The sequence below is a fragment of the Labrus bergylta genome, chromosome 13 (genome assembly GCF_963930695.1).
Source record: "Labrus bergylta chromosome 13, fLabBer1.1, whole genome shotgun sequence".
Lineage (NCBI taxonomy): Eukaryota > Metazoa > Chordata > Actinopteri > Labriformes > Labridae > Labrus > Labrus bergylta.
Window position 1 is genome coordinate 6,534,086 of NC_089207.1, and position 16,826 is coordinate 6,550,911.

The following is a 16,826-nucleotide window of genomic DNA, read 5'->3' on the forward strand; positions in this document are numbered from 1 at the left end:
TTGCATAGTTTTATATTTCACTTCCCAAGTCATATATCAAACATTTTTAATTAACTTACAATAAAATGCATAACAGTCTTCAAGAGCATTTTATTGCAACATAGTATAGTGTTTACAAAAGTGTAATGTCAGAGAACAGCACGTTAACATAATGAGCTGGTAGAGTTTTATAACATGACAATGTCCAAACTAAAATCATCATTTGGTGACTTGTTCTCTACAAGACATTATACAATACATGATTCACGTGTAAAAGTGTCAAATATAAACAGATCACATTAAAAGTTAGAAAAAAGTCATTATTACTGTTCTAGAAATAATACATATATATATATATATATTTATATATACTTTTACACACATGGATAACAATCTGTTTCATGCACAAATGAGGCCCTTAGGGTATAAACTATCATGGCACAGAAATGAAAACACCTTTGTTTTTTGATGAAAGGTTATTGTAAACACATCACAAAGTTGAGCTCACTATATCAAATCAACAAAAAGATAATTCATATTTTATTCAGCACCATCTCTTGATGTGTAAATTACAGGAGGTGGCCATGATAACCCTCCCTGCCCCACCCCCACCCTCCGTGAACAATTTATCAATATGGCACCAAGTTCAGAGAGTTTTCATGCCTATCAGTGGGATCATATTCAGACTTCAGTCCATTCCTTAAAATGTATTAAAAGTAAATAAACTTTGCATTTTGTGTCAAAGATCCCTCTCCATCACTCCGAAACAGTTCAACATGTCCGACCCCAGCAGACACGACTGTGCTCTGGGTTATTATTTAAAGTCTTTGAGGTGCTGTGCAGTATGCTTTGTGTAACTAATTCAACCCCTTTAAACTCTATACATTACAAATAGAAACTGTACAATATCAAAATGTTTGAAATTTTGAAAAAAAAATGTCAGCGCTACAGTGAACACATGATATTTTTTAAAACCCCTACAAAATGAACATTTTGTTGAAGACATCCTATTTATCCGAGTGAATGCCCACATTTGTTTTTTAGAAAGAAAAGAAAAAGACTTTGGTCGAGCTTTGAGTAACATACATGCATTTAAAAAGTCAAATAAATGCAGTGAAAGTCAAATCAAATAAACATAGAGTGGGCTCTAGTGGGAATTGTGCTTTCATTTGATTATTCCAAGGGAGTTAAAACACCTTCATGACATTAAAATAAATGTAGATAAAATATATTCACGTGTGGAGGAAGATATCGGGAAATGTGACATTTTGGAATAAACTAAATTGTTAATTATAAAATAGTTATATTTTGTGGACCCTCGCTGCTCTCAACAGACTCGTTCTTCTCTACAAACAAACAGTGTCAATCCAAACACAGAGCACAGCACTCCAAAACATTACACCTCCAACAAAGGCCTCTTCTCATACACTTAGCTGCCATGACGGTTGTAGGCCTGATGGATTACATGAATATACACTCCCAGAATCTTCTATATTTATATACATGAATGTATATTACAAATATTCAAAGTTGGTTTGATACAAGTCATACAAACATTTTTCATATCAAATAAACAGAAACTGAGGTCTAAACATGCTGTAGAGTCTATATACAGTTATACTGTATTAAAAAAAATAAACAGACTAATAGGTACATGTATCCTCTCAGAAAACCCAACTCAAACTTTTTTCAACACATCTCTCTGGATCTTTAGTGTTCATCTCATATCTTTTGTAGCTTTCACAAAGAATCCAACCTGCTACATATTAAAAAACAACCCTGCAGTCTTCTTGTGTCTCTTTTTTTTTTTTTTTACCACCGCTTAACAGACAGAGCAAAACATACAGAATATATTAAAACACTTAAAAAACGAAACGTCATGAAAACTGAGATTTTACCGTGACACAATGAGATGATGATTGACCTCAATGGAACACTTTAAATAAGAAAACATGTAGATCTCTGGTTTTAGGATTGCTCAATAAATGTGTGCGTTTGTACAACCTGGAGCTTCTTATCTATCCTTTCAGAAAACACTCTCCTCTGTTATGAGACGTTTTCCACACTCAATTTGCTAACATTTTTTGGGTTGTTGCAACAGAAAAATGAAATCTTAACAGTCAGATTTTTTTTAACTTACTGAAATAAAACACCTTGTTTCAACACCTGGCTAGAACTAAAAAAGTGAGTAAAACGTCGCCATAACTTGAGAAAATATTTGATACCGATGCATCGGCCGATATCCTTCTTTGATGCATGTTGGAGCTTTACAGATAGATAAACATAGATATACACGTTAATGCAGTTATCTAACACTTGCGTAAAAGATATATAATAATACAAAGATGGTCACTCAACTGGAAAGTAACTGTGCATGTATGTGCATCACTGCTTGACTCTCTGGAGAGTGATAATGCTTGCTGTAATTCGTATAGCACACTCTGCTGGGGGAAAAGAACTGCTTGTGTAATACAATGAATCTCAAATGAAATGCTTTATGACTGGTGAGCAAATCTAGAAATATTGGCATGTATCTGTGATAAAATTAGCCGATAGTGGATAAGCTCATATCGGCCGAAATGATTGGCTGGTCGATAAATCGGTCGGGCTCTAGCTATAACTAACAGGAATGTTGGACAGATTTTTAAAATGTGGCTCCAGGTTGTAAAAAAATAATCAAAGTTATAATAATGATCTCTTCTTTTAAAGCATGTCCTCACCCTACTAATAATTTCAATCTAAAAAAAGACCTCTGACAACCATCAGTAGTCGAGAAGCAGAAAAGCTTAAACCAAAATATGATGTCACACTAAAGTACGTCCTATCTCTGTTGACAAACATGGTGTCACTTTCTTTAAGGTTGGCAGTTGGTAGCATCTATAAAAACACTTAGACAAGATGTGCCACATTGTATTTTCATCCATAATTCATTCTGAGGCTTTAACTGCAGCTGGCTGAGCTCCTCTAATAATGAAACCAGAGCTTTAGCTGAGGAACAGATTGTGTAAGGAAAAAAACAAAACATCATTAGTGATTAGTCAATATAAAAGAAGTCCTTAGTGGACATGCATACGTGTTATTCACTCCATTTCCCAGTGATAATGAGTATTTGTTTTCTTGACATCTTGACTAAGTCGTCATGATCTTGAGATCACAAAGCAGCTTTTCCTGTGATAATGTGACAGTTTTCTTACAACCTAAATAAAACAAAAGGCTAGTTGTCACTGTGGCAAGCCAGACCACAACATGCAATGCTGCCACTGCCCTCACAACTGAGGTAATTGAATCCTAGTCCTACTGTATGTTTGTTTTGTGCTTTTGAACACCGGTGGTATGACATAAATGTGAAGCGATTCCAAGAAAACAACCGGAAATGACTCGTCATCACAAGAAAACCGCATGAATCATATGTATGGATGCATGTTCGATCAGGGCTTCTGTAGGATTCAGCGATATAAATAATTAATGTTCTTTCTCACAAGCTGAGTCTTGTTGTCATAGTTTCAGCTCACTCATTCACTATACTGGGATCCTCTTGAAACTGTTACATTTATATTAGGCAGGTGTCCATACAATTAGGACACCTTAAAAGAAGTTCTGGTCCACAGTTTAACATCTGTTCTAAAAAAAAGGAGCGCAAGGTAAAGGGAGTTGCATGTAACCATGGCAACAATGATGATGTTCCAGGGACAACTCGTCGGCCATGACTGTTTGTAAAGTAAACAAGAATGCTCAGCTGAACTCCAGTAAAGGCCGATCAAATATTTAGCATCCCTGCAACAGTTGTAATGTGTAAACAGTCACATATCTTCTATCATCCATCCATTATCTATACCGCTTTTTCCCGTTTGGGGTCGCACTGGGCTGGAGCAGATCCCAGCTGCCACTGGGCGAGAGGTGGAGTACACCATGGACTGTTTGCCAGTCAATCAGACACCCTCACATTCAACCTAAAGAGCACGTCTTTGGACTGTGGGAGGACGCCGGAGTACCTACACATGCACAGGGAGACCATGCAAACTCCACACAGAGAGGCTCCTGTCTGACAGGGGAATCGAACCAGGAACCTCCCTGCAACAGCGCTAACCACTGTACCACCGTGCAGCCCTATCTTATATAAGTATCAGCCAGATCTACAACAATAAGACGCAGGCTTGTGACTGGAGGTGTGTGAGGCAGCAGTTGCCCTCAGCTAATTTGATCTGTTGAATAAGGTTGCACATGATTGAACTCATGTTTTTAGACTTTACATTTTCAGGTAGCACTTTGCTCAATGGATTGTTATTTTCCAGAGTTCTCTTTGGATAGATATTGCGTATTTTCTCAAATTATCCTCATACTGGCAAGCGTACCGAAGAGAAAAGAGTGCAAGCAGAACTGGATTAGATGGACTTTTGTCAAAAACAAGCCAGTCATGTGCAAACTGGAAGGCCAGGCCGGCAGAATCAAACAGTCGAAGTATTTGAAGAAACTTAAGTGCTACTTAGCCCAGCTCGCTGTTCTGGAGACTGGAGCTACTCAGATTTATGGCAGTAAAGGTCTTTAAGGGCTTTCAGTTCTTCGATTAGTGTCTTGTTTTGGTTCTCCAGGACGGCCACTCGGTTCTCCAGACACTTAACATACTCCTTCTTCTTCCTGCGACATTCACGGGCTGCCTCTCTGTAGGAAGAATAACACCATACAACTTTTTTGGGAGGCTAATGGAATACTTTCCTGCAATATTCCTATAATAAGTAGAATAAATCCTTCGAATTAATGTCCAATATTTTCCTACAGTCTGATTTGTGATCCCTGACACAAAGGCATCTTTTCAGATATTATAAATGGGATGAAATATACATTCTGTTCGAACCTGTTTTTCATGAGGCGAACTTCTCTTTTGCGGGTGACTTCCTCAGTAGCACCCTGGGTGGGGAGGGCAGGGGATGAGGCCATGACCACCCCTGGGGCGATGGTGCTGGCAGGGGCTGCTCGGATCTGGTAGGCCTGAACGTCACCGGAGGCGGCTGGATGTTTAAATGGCAGAAAGTGGACATTTTAATCAGTTAATTAGTGGATTTAATCCCTGATTTTAGAAAAAGTAAATTTGGATCCGTAGTTTGTTTGCTGACTGAGAATAAAAACATAAAATATTCAAACGTTTCCTCCAAGATTATGAGGAGTTTGTAGAGAAAGTTGGAGATATTTTATGCGATTTATTTGATCACTTTCGAAGAATTTTAGATGAGTCAAGCCAACGCTCACCTTGGACAACCACCTGGTTACTGGGCACCAGTATCTGTTGGCCGTCGCTGGTCTGTGCGTACTGGAGGATGGTGGCTCCAGGCTGAGCTGCTGCTGCGTTGGTCATAGTCAGAGTCTGGATACCCTGGACTCCATCTGTACCGTTATTAGCCAGCTGAATGGCCCCACCCTGTGTGATTGCAACTGTGTGTTTGGTGGGAGGTGCAGATGGTCAGAGGGGAAAAGAGAAAACAAAGGAAACGATAATACTCAGTAAAATAACGTTTTTTTATTCATATGATGCATTGTTCATAATTATTTTTTACTTGGGGAAGGAGCTTATTCGATGGGTTATAAGACAATAAATAATGTTCTCCGGCTCTGCTCATAAAGTCATTATAAAGAAATACTTTCATTCAACTTTTGTTAAGGTGTATTCTACAGCTTTAACTGTAGTGATAAAACTACATCACCCTCTTGCAGCCACAGGTACTGCGCCATTGATCAACTGTCACTTACTGTACTGTCCGGTGCTGGTCTGGTAGATGGGTGTGGGGACAGTAACCGTGGTGATTGAAGGCGTGGCAGCCGCAGCAGATGAATCCTCCTCGGCCTTTTCCTCCTCGATACGAGCGACCGCCGGAGCATCACTCGAAAGGTCATTCAGAATTTTTCTGTTGGGGGAAAAAACAAATATGGATGTTTGCTTTATAATAACTTCCAATTACATTCAGCTATCTGTAATGCAGCTATTGATGATCATTTCTATACCACATAAATACCACACAAGTTTTTGGCTTTGACAGAAAAATTTGAATCCCTGGATTTTAGATTGAGCTTGAAAAATGTGCTTTGTTGCTCACTGTTAGGAGATAGAATCATGTCAGAATAAAAAAGGTTATTTTTATTGAATGTAACTCAAAAAATGTTCTAGTAATAGGAAGTAAAGAGCAGAATATGTGAATAATAACCCGGATAATGTACCCTAAAGGCAACAGGTACAACAAGAGTTCATGTCTGCACTGCTTAGTAGAATGAAAGTATTTCATGAAGTTATGGGACATAATGGTTTACTGGCGGGGCAAACAGACACACTGAAATAAATGACCTGTATGAAGGGCGTCTGGAAAGAATCTCTCTGCGCTTCTGAGAGTCAGTCACACTGTCTACTGACTCCTGTGAGTCCTCACTCTCTGCTATTGTGGAGATCTGCAACAAAGGAAGAAAGAAATGCATCAATCAAGCATTTACTTTCATTCTTTAAAACCGGTTTGATATGAAACACCGGGCACCGGCATTGTGTGTGTACGTGTGTGTGCGCAAGTGCGTTACCTGTACAGTCTGGACTTGCGGGGACTGGATAACAGACGGCTGTGCAGCCTGGATGACTCCGTGGACCTGAACCGTCTGTCCGTTTGGTAGCTGAACCAGCGTTACAGTGGGACCTGTTGCTGAGGCGTGGCCTGTTGCCATGGTAACCTGAAATTCAGAAGTGCAATTCAACATGAACTCCTTTTTAAACCTTGACTTTAAAAAGACTTTAAAAACAGCTGGACTTCCTAAACTCAGTAGTGATGTCATCGTCATCCTCTGCTGTTACCTGTGCCAAGGTAGCAATCTGTGCAGGAGTGATCTGCTGGATCTCTGTCTCAGTCACAGCAGTCTCTGCCCCCTGCTGAGCCTCCACTGCTGACTCCATCTTCATTGGTTAGGCTTTAACTAAAAAAATAGAGACAAGCGGTTAGTTTTTATGGAGCTGCAGCCACAGCATCAACATCAATGTGGTGTCAGGGTGCCCAGTGGTCTGTGAGCTGCACCCTCAGGAAACCATGCACGCTAAAGAACACATACAAGTTAACATGTGCAAGAAAAATAAATTGCATTACACAAACCACATGCAAAGTTAGCTTGAGGAAACACAACATCATCCTTATTTTGTATGATTTATCTGAATGATATTACACTATAAGTACAGTACTTGATAAAATGTATGTTATTATTTTTGGTTTGTCCTTCATAATAAACAGCAGATGTGTGTGCATGATGTGCAGCCTGCAGGCAACATGACACCTGCTGCTCATGTTTGATAGTTGGTAACACATTGGAGTTCTCTCTGTTTGGGACTACTGCATTTAAGGTTTAGTTATCCACAGCACCAGTTTTAAATATCTTCAGGTCTTAATTAAGAGGCCCTAAAGGGGATAAGTGCGGAAATAAAAAACAACTTTCTGGTGCTCACAATAAACTATCTCGTGCCAACAGGCACTAATCTGATGCTCCCAAGGAAGTTATCTGTGTACACGAGAATATGCAAATGCAATATTTATTCCAGAACCAGAAAGTATCTAGTATGCCGCAAATTCCCTCTTGTGCTAACAAGATAGTATCTTGTTAGAAAGAGCTTTTTTTCTCTGCAGTTGTCGTTCCCTTCCGGCTCCGTAGGACTTGGGTCAAGTTTTGTTTTCCTAGCCTCAAATGACCAAGTATGTGCCTTCAGTCTAAAAATGAAGATACTCCCCCTGAAGCTCATAAATGAGTCACTATTGAGAAACATATGTTGCTCCTCTTCTTCAGAACATTAGTACGATTTAAAAACTTTGGTACTGACTTGAAAACGTGTGGGAGACTTAATGTGTCTATAACATCTGCATGTGTTCATGATGATTTATGAGGTGAAGCAATTTAAAAAATCTTTTAACTTGGTGACAGACTGAGCCTGATGAAAGAGAGTGAAGATGTTTATCTGATGTATTTGTTGTTGAATGATATTCATATATATGTGATATGATATGATATGAATCATATTTACAGCAGTATCATACCCTAATGAAATATAAACAGTAACAGGTAGAGGTGTAACGATTAGTTACGAAGTAGTATCGCGATATTTTGCGTTGTGAAATGATATCGATTCATGGCCGCCAAGTATCAATATTTTTATTATATTAATAGCAAACATGCTTTTTTAAAATCACAATTTGTTCAATTATACTGTCGTCCATACATGTTTGTGTTCAGTTAAACTGGATTAGACTGAAATACCAACTGATTGTGAGGTGCATGCAGGTTTGTTCACAGTGATGGTCTGTCTGAGGGCTCGACTTCCGTTGTGTAGAGATGAGAAGACTGAAGTGAGATGAAGAGACTGAGAATTGTTTCTGATTTGACAAAACAGTTCTTGATTTAGTTTAATTTGCGCGTACTTAATATGCAGTGGAATAAAAAGTTAAATCGCAATATATCGTATGGCAATTCTCAGCATCTCGTGCAATGAGTTTAAAATCACGATGATATTCAAGTATCGTGATGATATGGTATCGTGGGGCCTCACCCCTATTAGAAGGTCTGACACTGTTACTTCAATCAGTGTTTGCACCTCCTCTGGATGTATCAAGAAAACTGTACTACACACACTGCAGCCCTGCAGCTGTTTCACCGTTGCACTTTAAAAATAAATGTTTTTTTTAATTTTTATTTATTTTGTTTCTACCAACTTTCTTGACAATAGAAATAGGGACATTTAAATTCAATTTCTATGTTCTTGGTAAACGCACCAAAACACCTGGATACATTCTTGATATGTGTGAACCATAGACTGTAAAAATAATTGAAGATATGTTGATTTTAAGAAATCCAAGAAACAAAATCAAAGGAGAGGAACATCTTTATGATTTGCTGTTTTTTTTTTTTTTTTTTTTAATGAGTTCAGATGATGAAACTGTAACAATGATACAACACTGATTCAACACAAGCTCTCTACACACAAGACAGACATGTTTACTTGATGAAGATTTAGATTTGGATCTGATCCCTGTCTTGTCTGACTTTCGGCGGTGACAGTCTGAGAGTTGATCTGTGCCGTGTTGTTCACAGTGATCTCACACTGTGCGTAGCTTCTCTCCGCTGCATGATTGGCTTTACACATTTCTCCCTCTGCTTTTCAAAAAATCACTCGGATGCTCCGTGTGTGTGTGTGCGCGAATGTGTGTGTGTGTGTGTGTGTGTGTGTGTGTGTGTGTGACAGCACAGCCACATGGCCGGGCAACGCCCCCTCAGAGCAGGACCGGTCACATCCCAGGAGATAAAGATTTAAAAAAAAAAAACCTGAATGTAACAGATGCATAAACAAAACGAGTGCTACACTTAAAGGCCTCCTCAAGTCATGTTTTCATCGTGTAACAAAACGCTTAGGCCTGCAATGGCCGTTTTCTATCCATGCGAAAATGAATGGAGAATGCCAACACGATATTTTATACACAAGTGAGGGGTTATTATAAGCGGATTCTAAATAAAAAATAAATCTAATGGGAAGAAAAAAAAGTTAAACTCAACGAAGCAAGTAGCCTGATATAAATAACTCAACATATCGCTGTTGTTGTTTTCAATTCACCGTTTAAGAAGGAAAAAAAAAAAACGGCGCATATCTGTGCGCGTAAACATCGACTGATAATGTGACAGCTGAGAGAATTAAAAAAACAACAACATCTTGACACATCATCTGATCTGAAAACCCGCTGATCGTGCCTCCTGGTTCACTATAAAAGCCACACATTTTCGCTGTGTTTCTCCCAAACAGCCGCAGACTCCCCTCCCTCCATCCTGCTACAAACACACAGCGGCGCCATGATCTCTTTGTTTCCTTCGGGCCGAACCCGACCAGACCGACACTTTCTACGGCTTCGTGTCGTCACTCTGAGCCCCGGACAACGCGCCGTCCTTACCGATACGGGCTCCTTTCGTCACTCCCCGGGCCTTCGGAGCTCCACTTTTTATTCTGGCCGACACGTAAGAGCCCGCGTCAGGCTACACCTCCGCCGCGTCACCGGGAACAACAACACGGAGATTGGAGAAGGACGAGAAAGCAGATGGCGACACTGGGCGGAAATACCCGAGGTGCGAACGAAGAGCAGCGGGGATTGCCGAGGATGAGCGGAAGGTAACGATTCCCCGCTGCCTCGTTAGAGTCTGACGAAATGACCACATTTTACTGTAAGCAGTTTAAAATAGTTATATAACAAGGGAAACAACCTCAATATGAAAGCTGCATATAGTTTGCTTTTTTTGTTATTTAAAGGGGCGTTTGTGTCTCTCTTAATGTAGGCTTGAGTGACTTAAGTAGGAAATTATAACTAAGAAATTGCACAATTTACAGTGAGGTATGTTTTTGTCTAGTGTAACCCTGACATTGTTTTTGGAAATACTTTTTTTTCAATCACTTTTGATTTGGGTGTACTAGCTGTAGGCCTAATACAAGACCATGGTACTTGTTTGAGGCCCATCTGAGTTATTACTCAAAACTTTACCTCAATCTTGATAGGCCTTTGTGTTTTTAACTGATTTGATTTCTTTAATGTGTACTGAATAGGCATATGCAAGGTTTTAAACATGGGCTCACAAGACACCGTTATTGAAAACACCATAAATTAGTCACATAAAAATAACTTGTCATTCTTATCCTGAAATATTTCTCATGCTGGTTTGCTTGGATAACATCAGAGCACAGGACTATAAACTCAAAGAGGATGGTAAAATCTGCTCCAAAGGTACAGGACATGTACACTACCCACTGCAGGCATTACACATCCTACAGGACTCTCCCAATCCAGACTGAAAGACTGATTTTATTCCCACCAGGCTTCCAAAGAGTAGCACTTAGTGTCTGTGTCTCTTTAAGAAAAAGCTTTCTTTTACCATTATGCTGCCTTTTTTTCAAATGATTTATTTAGTTATCTATTTATTTATACATTTCATATCATTGACTGTACAGTTTACTTTTTAATGTATAGGAAGAACAAGTTGAATATCATTAAAGTGGCTGACATAAAGTATGTGCGTAAGACATTGGAGCACTACATAAGTTCAGTTCTACAAGTTGTTCAGTTTAAACCCAAATAAGTGCAATCAATAAAGAGCCCTCCCTGATCTATTGGAAGGTGTAATAATATATATATCGACTCAACTTCGACTTTATTTGTCCCTGAAGGGCGATTGGTTTTGCGGGCAGAACAAGACAGTAAAAAGACAAAAGTACATCCAAAAAGCCAACACGGTAAAAATGCCAGAGGCACTGAATATATCAGCCTTCGAGAAACAACCGAGATCATTGATTGAGGCTCTTAGCAGCTTCCATTAAAAAAAAAAGAGCTGAGTCAACATGAATTATAAACAGCTGACTGTTAAATATAAATCACTAACAGGTAAAAAAAACTTTTTTTTCAAGTCCCATTCCTGAATGTGAATATTGCTGTGTTTTTAAACCAACACATAGTTGTAATAGAACATTTTTTAAAGTATATCATGGTGGGAAAGCAGGTGTATTTAAACCAATGATTGATGAATTCCATTTCGATCGATAGATAAGTAGATAGCTGATTCAGATTCAGCGATGGTTTTGTTTATTCTTGGCTGGTTCATTGTCACTTTTGCCCAGAGAACAGATTCACTGGGTGTGAAAACCAAAACGTTTGTTGTGAGAGGATTCTTTTGGGGAATCAATTCTCATACTTACCAACGGAGGGAGCCATAAGACCTTTTTTTTTTATACATTCAGAAGGGATCTGCAGGTAGAGCAAAACACATATTAGGCTGCCTAACATAATGAATCGAATTTTAAAAAGAAATGCTGCACATTTACAGTGGCTAACAACACATTATTAAGCTTCATTATCTGCCCTGCATCAGTGAGATATTTCATTTGACCACATTATTGCGATTATTTCTGTTTCTTTATTTCCACTGGAATCATGGGATTGACTAATGAGCGTCCTTAAATTAGGATATATAGTACTGCACACTTAAATGTGTTTCTTGAGCTGTAATCACTGATATGACTATACTATCATGACTCACCTCAATGCTGGTATTTATGATGTTCTTTTTCACACATTTTATTACAAAAATGTTTTTCATTTGACAAAATTGCTGAACACACCCACCACCCTAAACGCCGTGAGGCACATGCTGACACATGGGACTGGTTAGTATCTATCTGTGGCAAGAAAAAGAATCATTATGTCATCTTAAAAATGTGAAGTCCTGCCTCAGATGTGTATGTTCCCTCCCACCCTTCCCCTTGTCCTCAGATTTCTTTTCCACATTGTTTTGAAAATTATTTTTCAAGATCATGCATGCAAGGTTTCTCCTTCAAAACATGACTATGAATGAAAAAGTAAACATTATATTTGTGGAAGTGACACAGTTGCCATATTTAAGGACACAAATACACACTTGAGTCCTTCTCTATCTCATCATCACACCTTCTTTTGACACATTACTGTGCTGCAGAAACACTACCTGACGCACCATGAAAGGAAATCTACAACAAGCTTTCACCGACTCTGAAAAAAATCAATCCATTATGTAAGTCATGAAAATGTTGACGCTTTTACAGTTGAGGAACAAAAAAGTTTTCATTTTGATTTTGGATTGTTGTTGTTTGATGTCTGTCTTCTCACGCTTTCCATAATTAGAAACATTTAAAAAAAAATTACATGTAATTATACAGGATCTACTTTTTGTCTTTCCAGGAACCAGAGCTCGACAGGAGAAAAAAAAAAGCAGATGTCATTTTAAACTTTCCCAACTGGTGGCGCTGTAGAGCCATGAAAACTCTACGACCATGTGCTCCTCCGTCTGTGCCTCTCCCCCTCCTCCTCCTCCCCCTCCTCCTCCTCCTCCTCCTCCCCAGCGACAGAGCGAGGGGAGCTGTTGGTGTGTCATCACGCAGATATGTGGAGTTTATCAAGGCAATTCCTTTTATAATCCTCCTGATGCTCGTTGCCTGTGTTTTATCTGTTTAATAGCATTTTACGGCTACACGCCATAAAAAACACCCTTTTTATTGTGACACCAAACACATTGTTTGGGGAATTGACCCTGCCTGGGTAATGAACAGCAGTGAATTTGCAGCCAGTTATAAAAAAAATCAGAAAGGGAGGAGGAACCAAGGGCTAAAGGGGGGGGGAGACAATTTGACCCAAACAAGAGGGGAGGAATATTTTACAGGAAGGGGGGAAGAAGACTGTTATCCATGTCCCATTAGAGGCTGGCTTTTTTTTCCTTCTGGTTTTGAAGGAGAGAAATCCATTAGACAATTTCAAAGAAAAAAAGAAAAAAAAAAAGTAGCAGAATAAGGAGTCGTACAAAGCTAAAGAAACGTACTTCAGTCCTACAACTCACATTTGAAATGTGAAAAAGAACAGAAAAAAAATCTAGTTTGGGGTTCATCGTTCCTGGAAGATTTACTGAGTAAGTAAAATTTAGGGAGTGATGAGTTCATATCTTCAACTATCTGAGGTAGCTCGTAGCTTCCATAAATGGAGTGGTATAACTGGAAGGAAATTTCAAGTGGGTGAGAATAAAGAATTTGGTAAAGATAGATATATTTTTGGCGCTGATGACGCGGGAATACATTTATGTTAAAAAATCTTTGGCATTTGAATTGAAGGCAAATATTCTCTTATAGCGCTGTATAGCAGACTGTTCCATCACTTCCACATCATTTTTAAAAATGTGCCTCCTCAGACACCCCGACTCCTGCCTTCAGTCACTGACAGTCTCTAACTGTAAAGGCCCTGACACACCAAGCAGACAGCAAAGAACTAGTGGCGTCGCCTCACGTCGCCGTTTGTCTTGGACCAAAAAGTTGCACTGGAACACACCGCAAAGACTACAGGCGATGGCCAACCACCACGTACCTTCTGCGCATGAGTGAGAGGAAATAACTCTCCAAACCAGTTGGCGGTAGTCCGTTGTTATGATATGAGAAGACCATTTTCACACCGCTGTCGCCCACCACTCGTGTTATAGGTAGCTCACTAATCGAGAATCACGTCTGATAAAAAGTTCAAAATACTACAGCGGCATGCTCTGCTCAAGGGGCTGGAACCTCCGAACAGCCAATCAGAGAGATTGCTCTCACCGACCACCAACGCCGATTCAACATGCCGAATCGGCCAACTAGGACCGACGACCTGAGCTCTCCTTGGTGTGTCAGGGCCTTAAGGTGCATGTGTGAACAATCAACCCAGGAGGGTTTCAGGGCAGTTCTCATGAAACATTTTAGAAATGTTCGGGGAGCGCAAATGTGAAAACAGCTTTAACAGCTTTAGAGGGATTTTGACAGCTTGACGAGAAGCTGTGAAAGGTTCCCTTTGTGGCGAGATGCTTGTGTGTGTTTAGACAGGTTAAGCAGCTAAAAAAGAAAAGAGGTAGTAAAACATATTGGGAGAAAACAGAGTTATACATAATAGACACTGAATGTCTGACAGTAAATGTTTGCCCAAAAGGGGAATAGTGTCTGAGTGTGACACACATGTAGCACACACACACACACACACACACACACCCACACACACCCACACACAACCACACACAACCACACACACACACACACACACACACACACACACACACACACACGCACACACATACAGACACAGAAAGAGAAAGAATCAATAGAGGCATTTGGACCATTATCATAAACACACAGTCGGTACATTTGTGTTTGTGTGTGCGTGTGCGTGTGTGTGTGTGTGTGTGTGTGTGTGTGCGAGAAGAATGGTGTTTTTATCTCCAGATGGTTGACTGAGACTTGGCTGGTTTGTACAGAGAGACGGAGAGAAAAGCAGGCAGACGGCGTCTTTTCTACTTGAGCCCGACTAAATGTGTGGTGTGTGTTTGTGCGTGTGTGTGTGTGTGTGTGTGTGTGTGTGTGTGTGTGTGTGTGTCATGTCTGCCAACCTGCCTGCCTGCATGCAAGTGTACTTGTGTGTGTACCAGTGTGTGTTTGACTGACCTTGAGGAAGGAGGCTCAGTTGGAGGAGAGAGGGATGAGGAGCTCCCCCCTCAACCCCCCCGCCGTGCCCCCCCCCCCCCGGGTAAAGAACGACTGGCTTCTCATCCTCCTCCTGTCCGTCTCCTTTCTCTCCTCCTCTCCTTCTTTTCTGCTTTTATCTTCTCTGCTCCTCTTTCATGTCCACGTTACCTTTTTTTTTCTATTCCTGCTTCCTTTCCTTGCCCTCTTGTCTCCCCAACTCCCTTCTTTTCCTTCTTATTGCCACCTTGTCTCCTCGCCTTACTTTTAATTTCTCCACCTTTTTTTGATCCTCCTAGTTTATGTCCTCGATTCCTCATTTCGAGTCCCTTTCTGTTCTGTGTTTCCTCTCCTCTACCCCTTATCTTATCACCTTTTATCACCCCTTCTTCTCCTTACCTATTCCTCTCCTCTTTTCTGCTTGTTACCTTGCCTCACCCACTTTACATTTGCATCTTTCTGATTATTTTTGTCCCCTCCTTTACTCAGTTCTCTGTTTCTTTCTGTTCCTCTTTTATCTTCTCTTCTCTCCTTTACTCTCCTTGTCTCCTATTTTCTCCTACCCTCCTTTCATGTCTCCTCTTCTCCTTTTTCTCCCACCTTGTCTCCTTTCTTCCATCTTTCATGTCCTTCTTTCCTCTTCTCTCCTCCCTTACATCATCTTCTATCTCCCTGTCTCTTCTACTCCTCGCATCGTCGTTTCTATTTTCTCCTCCCAGTCGCTCCTCTCCTTTCCAATTTCCCCCTCTTTTGTTTTATCTGCTTATTTTTTCTAAGTACCCCCTACTCTCTCTCTCTTCTCTTCTCTTCTCTTCTCTCTTTCACATTGGTCTACTCCTCTCCTTTCTTTAATTTTCTTTACTTTCTCCATCACTCCTTTTCACTCACTTTTCACTGCATTCCTCAAAATGTACCAAAATGTCCGGGTGAGGGGCAAGTATTCATGCAAACAGCAGAAGAAAATCTGGGTTCATGTCTGTTCCCTTCATTTCCTCCTTTTTCCTCTCCCCCTTTATCTTGCCTCCTCCCTTCCCTCTTCTCCTTCATCTCCTCTCCCGCCATCTTCTATCTTTTCCTCCTCTCTTCAACCTTGTCTGTCAATCCTTTCATCCCCTCCCCCCCCTTCTCCTCTTGTTATACTCGTCTCTTCTCTCCTCTCCTCGTTTCCTTTCTTCCCTTACTTTATCTCCTCTCTTGTCCTCTCTGCAGACTCCTCCAACAGTCCCTCTCAGCAGCTGAGGTGTTTTGCATGAAAGAGAAGAAGAAAAGAGGGAACACAGACACGTCTAAAGAAAAGGGGAGCAGGCAATCAAATGCCAAACTAAAAGCTCTTTGAAAGGCTTTGGATGCCGCTGGATGTCCGGGGGGTAATTTAAAAAAAAAGCTGCCAGGGGGGGAGACAGTCAAAGAGAAGGTGTGACAGTCTGTCTGCAATATGTTTCATATTCACAAAGGGTCCGAAAAACAGCGCTTTGATTCCTCCCAGCACTTCTATCAACGTGTTTCAGAGTGTTACAGACTGTATTCTCCTTTAAAAGATGTGGTTTTGTTCTGTTGTCCTTCAAATAAAGCGGTGAATGTAGATTCAGCACAGAGTGATTGTTTGCTGCTCCAGATCTTCTGCTGAGACGCTAAAGGAAGAGCTCTTTACTCGCCCAAGTTTGAATCTCTACTTTCTTTGCAAAACATTCAAAGGGTTCCTTGTAAAGGGATGCAAATTACTATATTTGTATTATAACAGAAGACAGACACTGATAGCATGCAGCTAATTGCACTCATGTTAACCTTTGTAAGAAAATTTGATTTAAAG

The 16,826-nt window shown here is 40.2% G+C and overlaps 1 protein-coding gene and 1 long non-coding RNA gene across 2 annotated transcripts; one reads left to right on the forward strand and one right to left on the reverse strand.

The window, feature by feature from the left end:
- Nucleotides 1-70: 70 nt before the first annotated feature.
- Nucleotides 71-10,074, reverse strand: creb1b (cAMP responsive element binding protein 1b). Its single transcript, XM_020633954.3, has 8 exons — nt 9,924-10,074; nt 6,803-6,921; nt 6,535-6,681; nt 6,311-6,411; nt 5,722-5,876; nt 5,224-5,406; nt 4,832-4,985; nt 71-4,638 (listed from the first exon to the last, which is right to left on the reverse strand). The coding sequence occupies exons 2-8, from the start codon at nt 6,905-6,907 to the stop codon at nt 4,494-4,496; spliced, it is 990 nt and encodes a 329-aa protein (XP_020489610.1). The 5' UTR covers nt 6,908-6,921; nt 9,924-10,074; the 3' UTR covers nt 71-4,493.
- On the forward strand, nt 10,000-16,600 carry LOC136181296 (uncharacterized). The gene is made up of 3 exons (XR_010667654.1): nt 10,000-10,138; nt 12,487-12,561; nt 12,729-16,600. It is a non-coding gene; the product is annotated as an uncharacterized lncRNA (long non-coding RNA).
- Nucleotides 16,601-16,826: the final 226 nt, after the last annotated feature.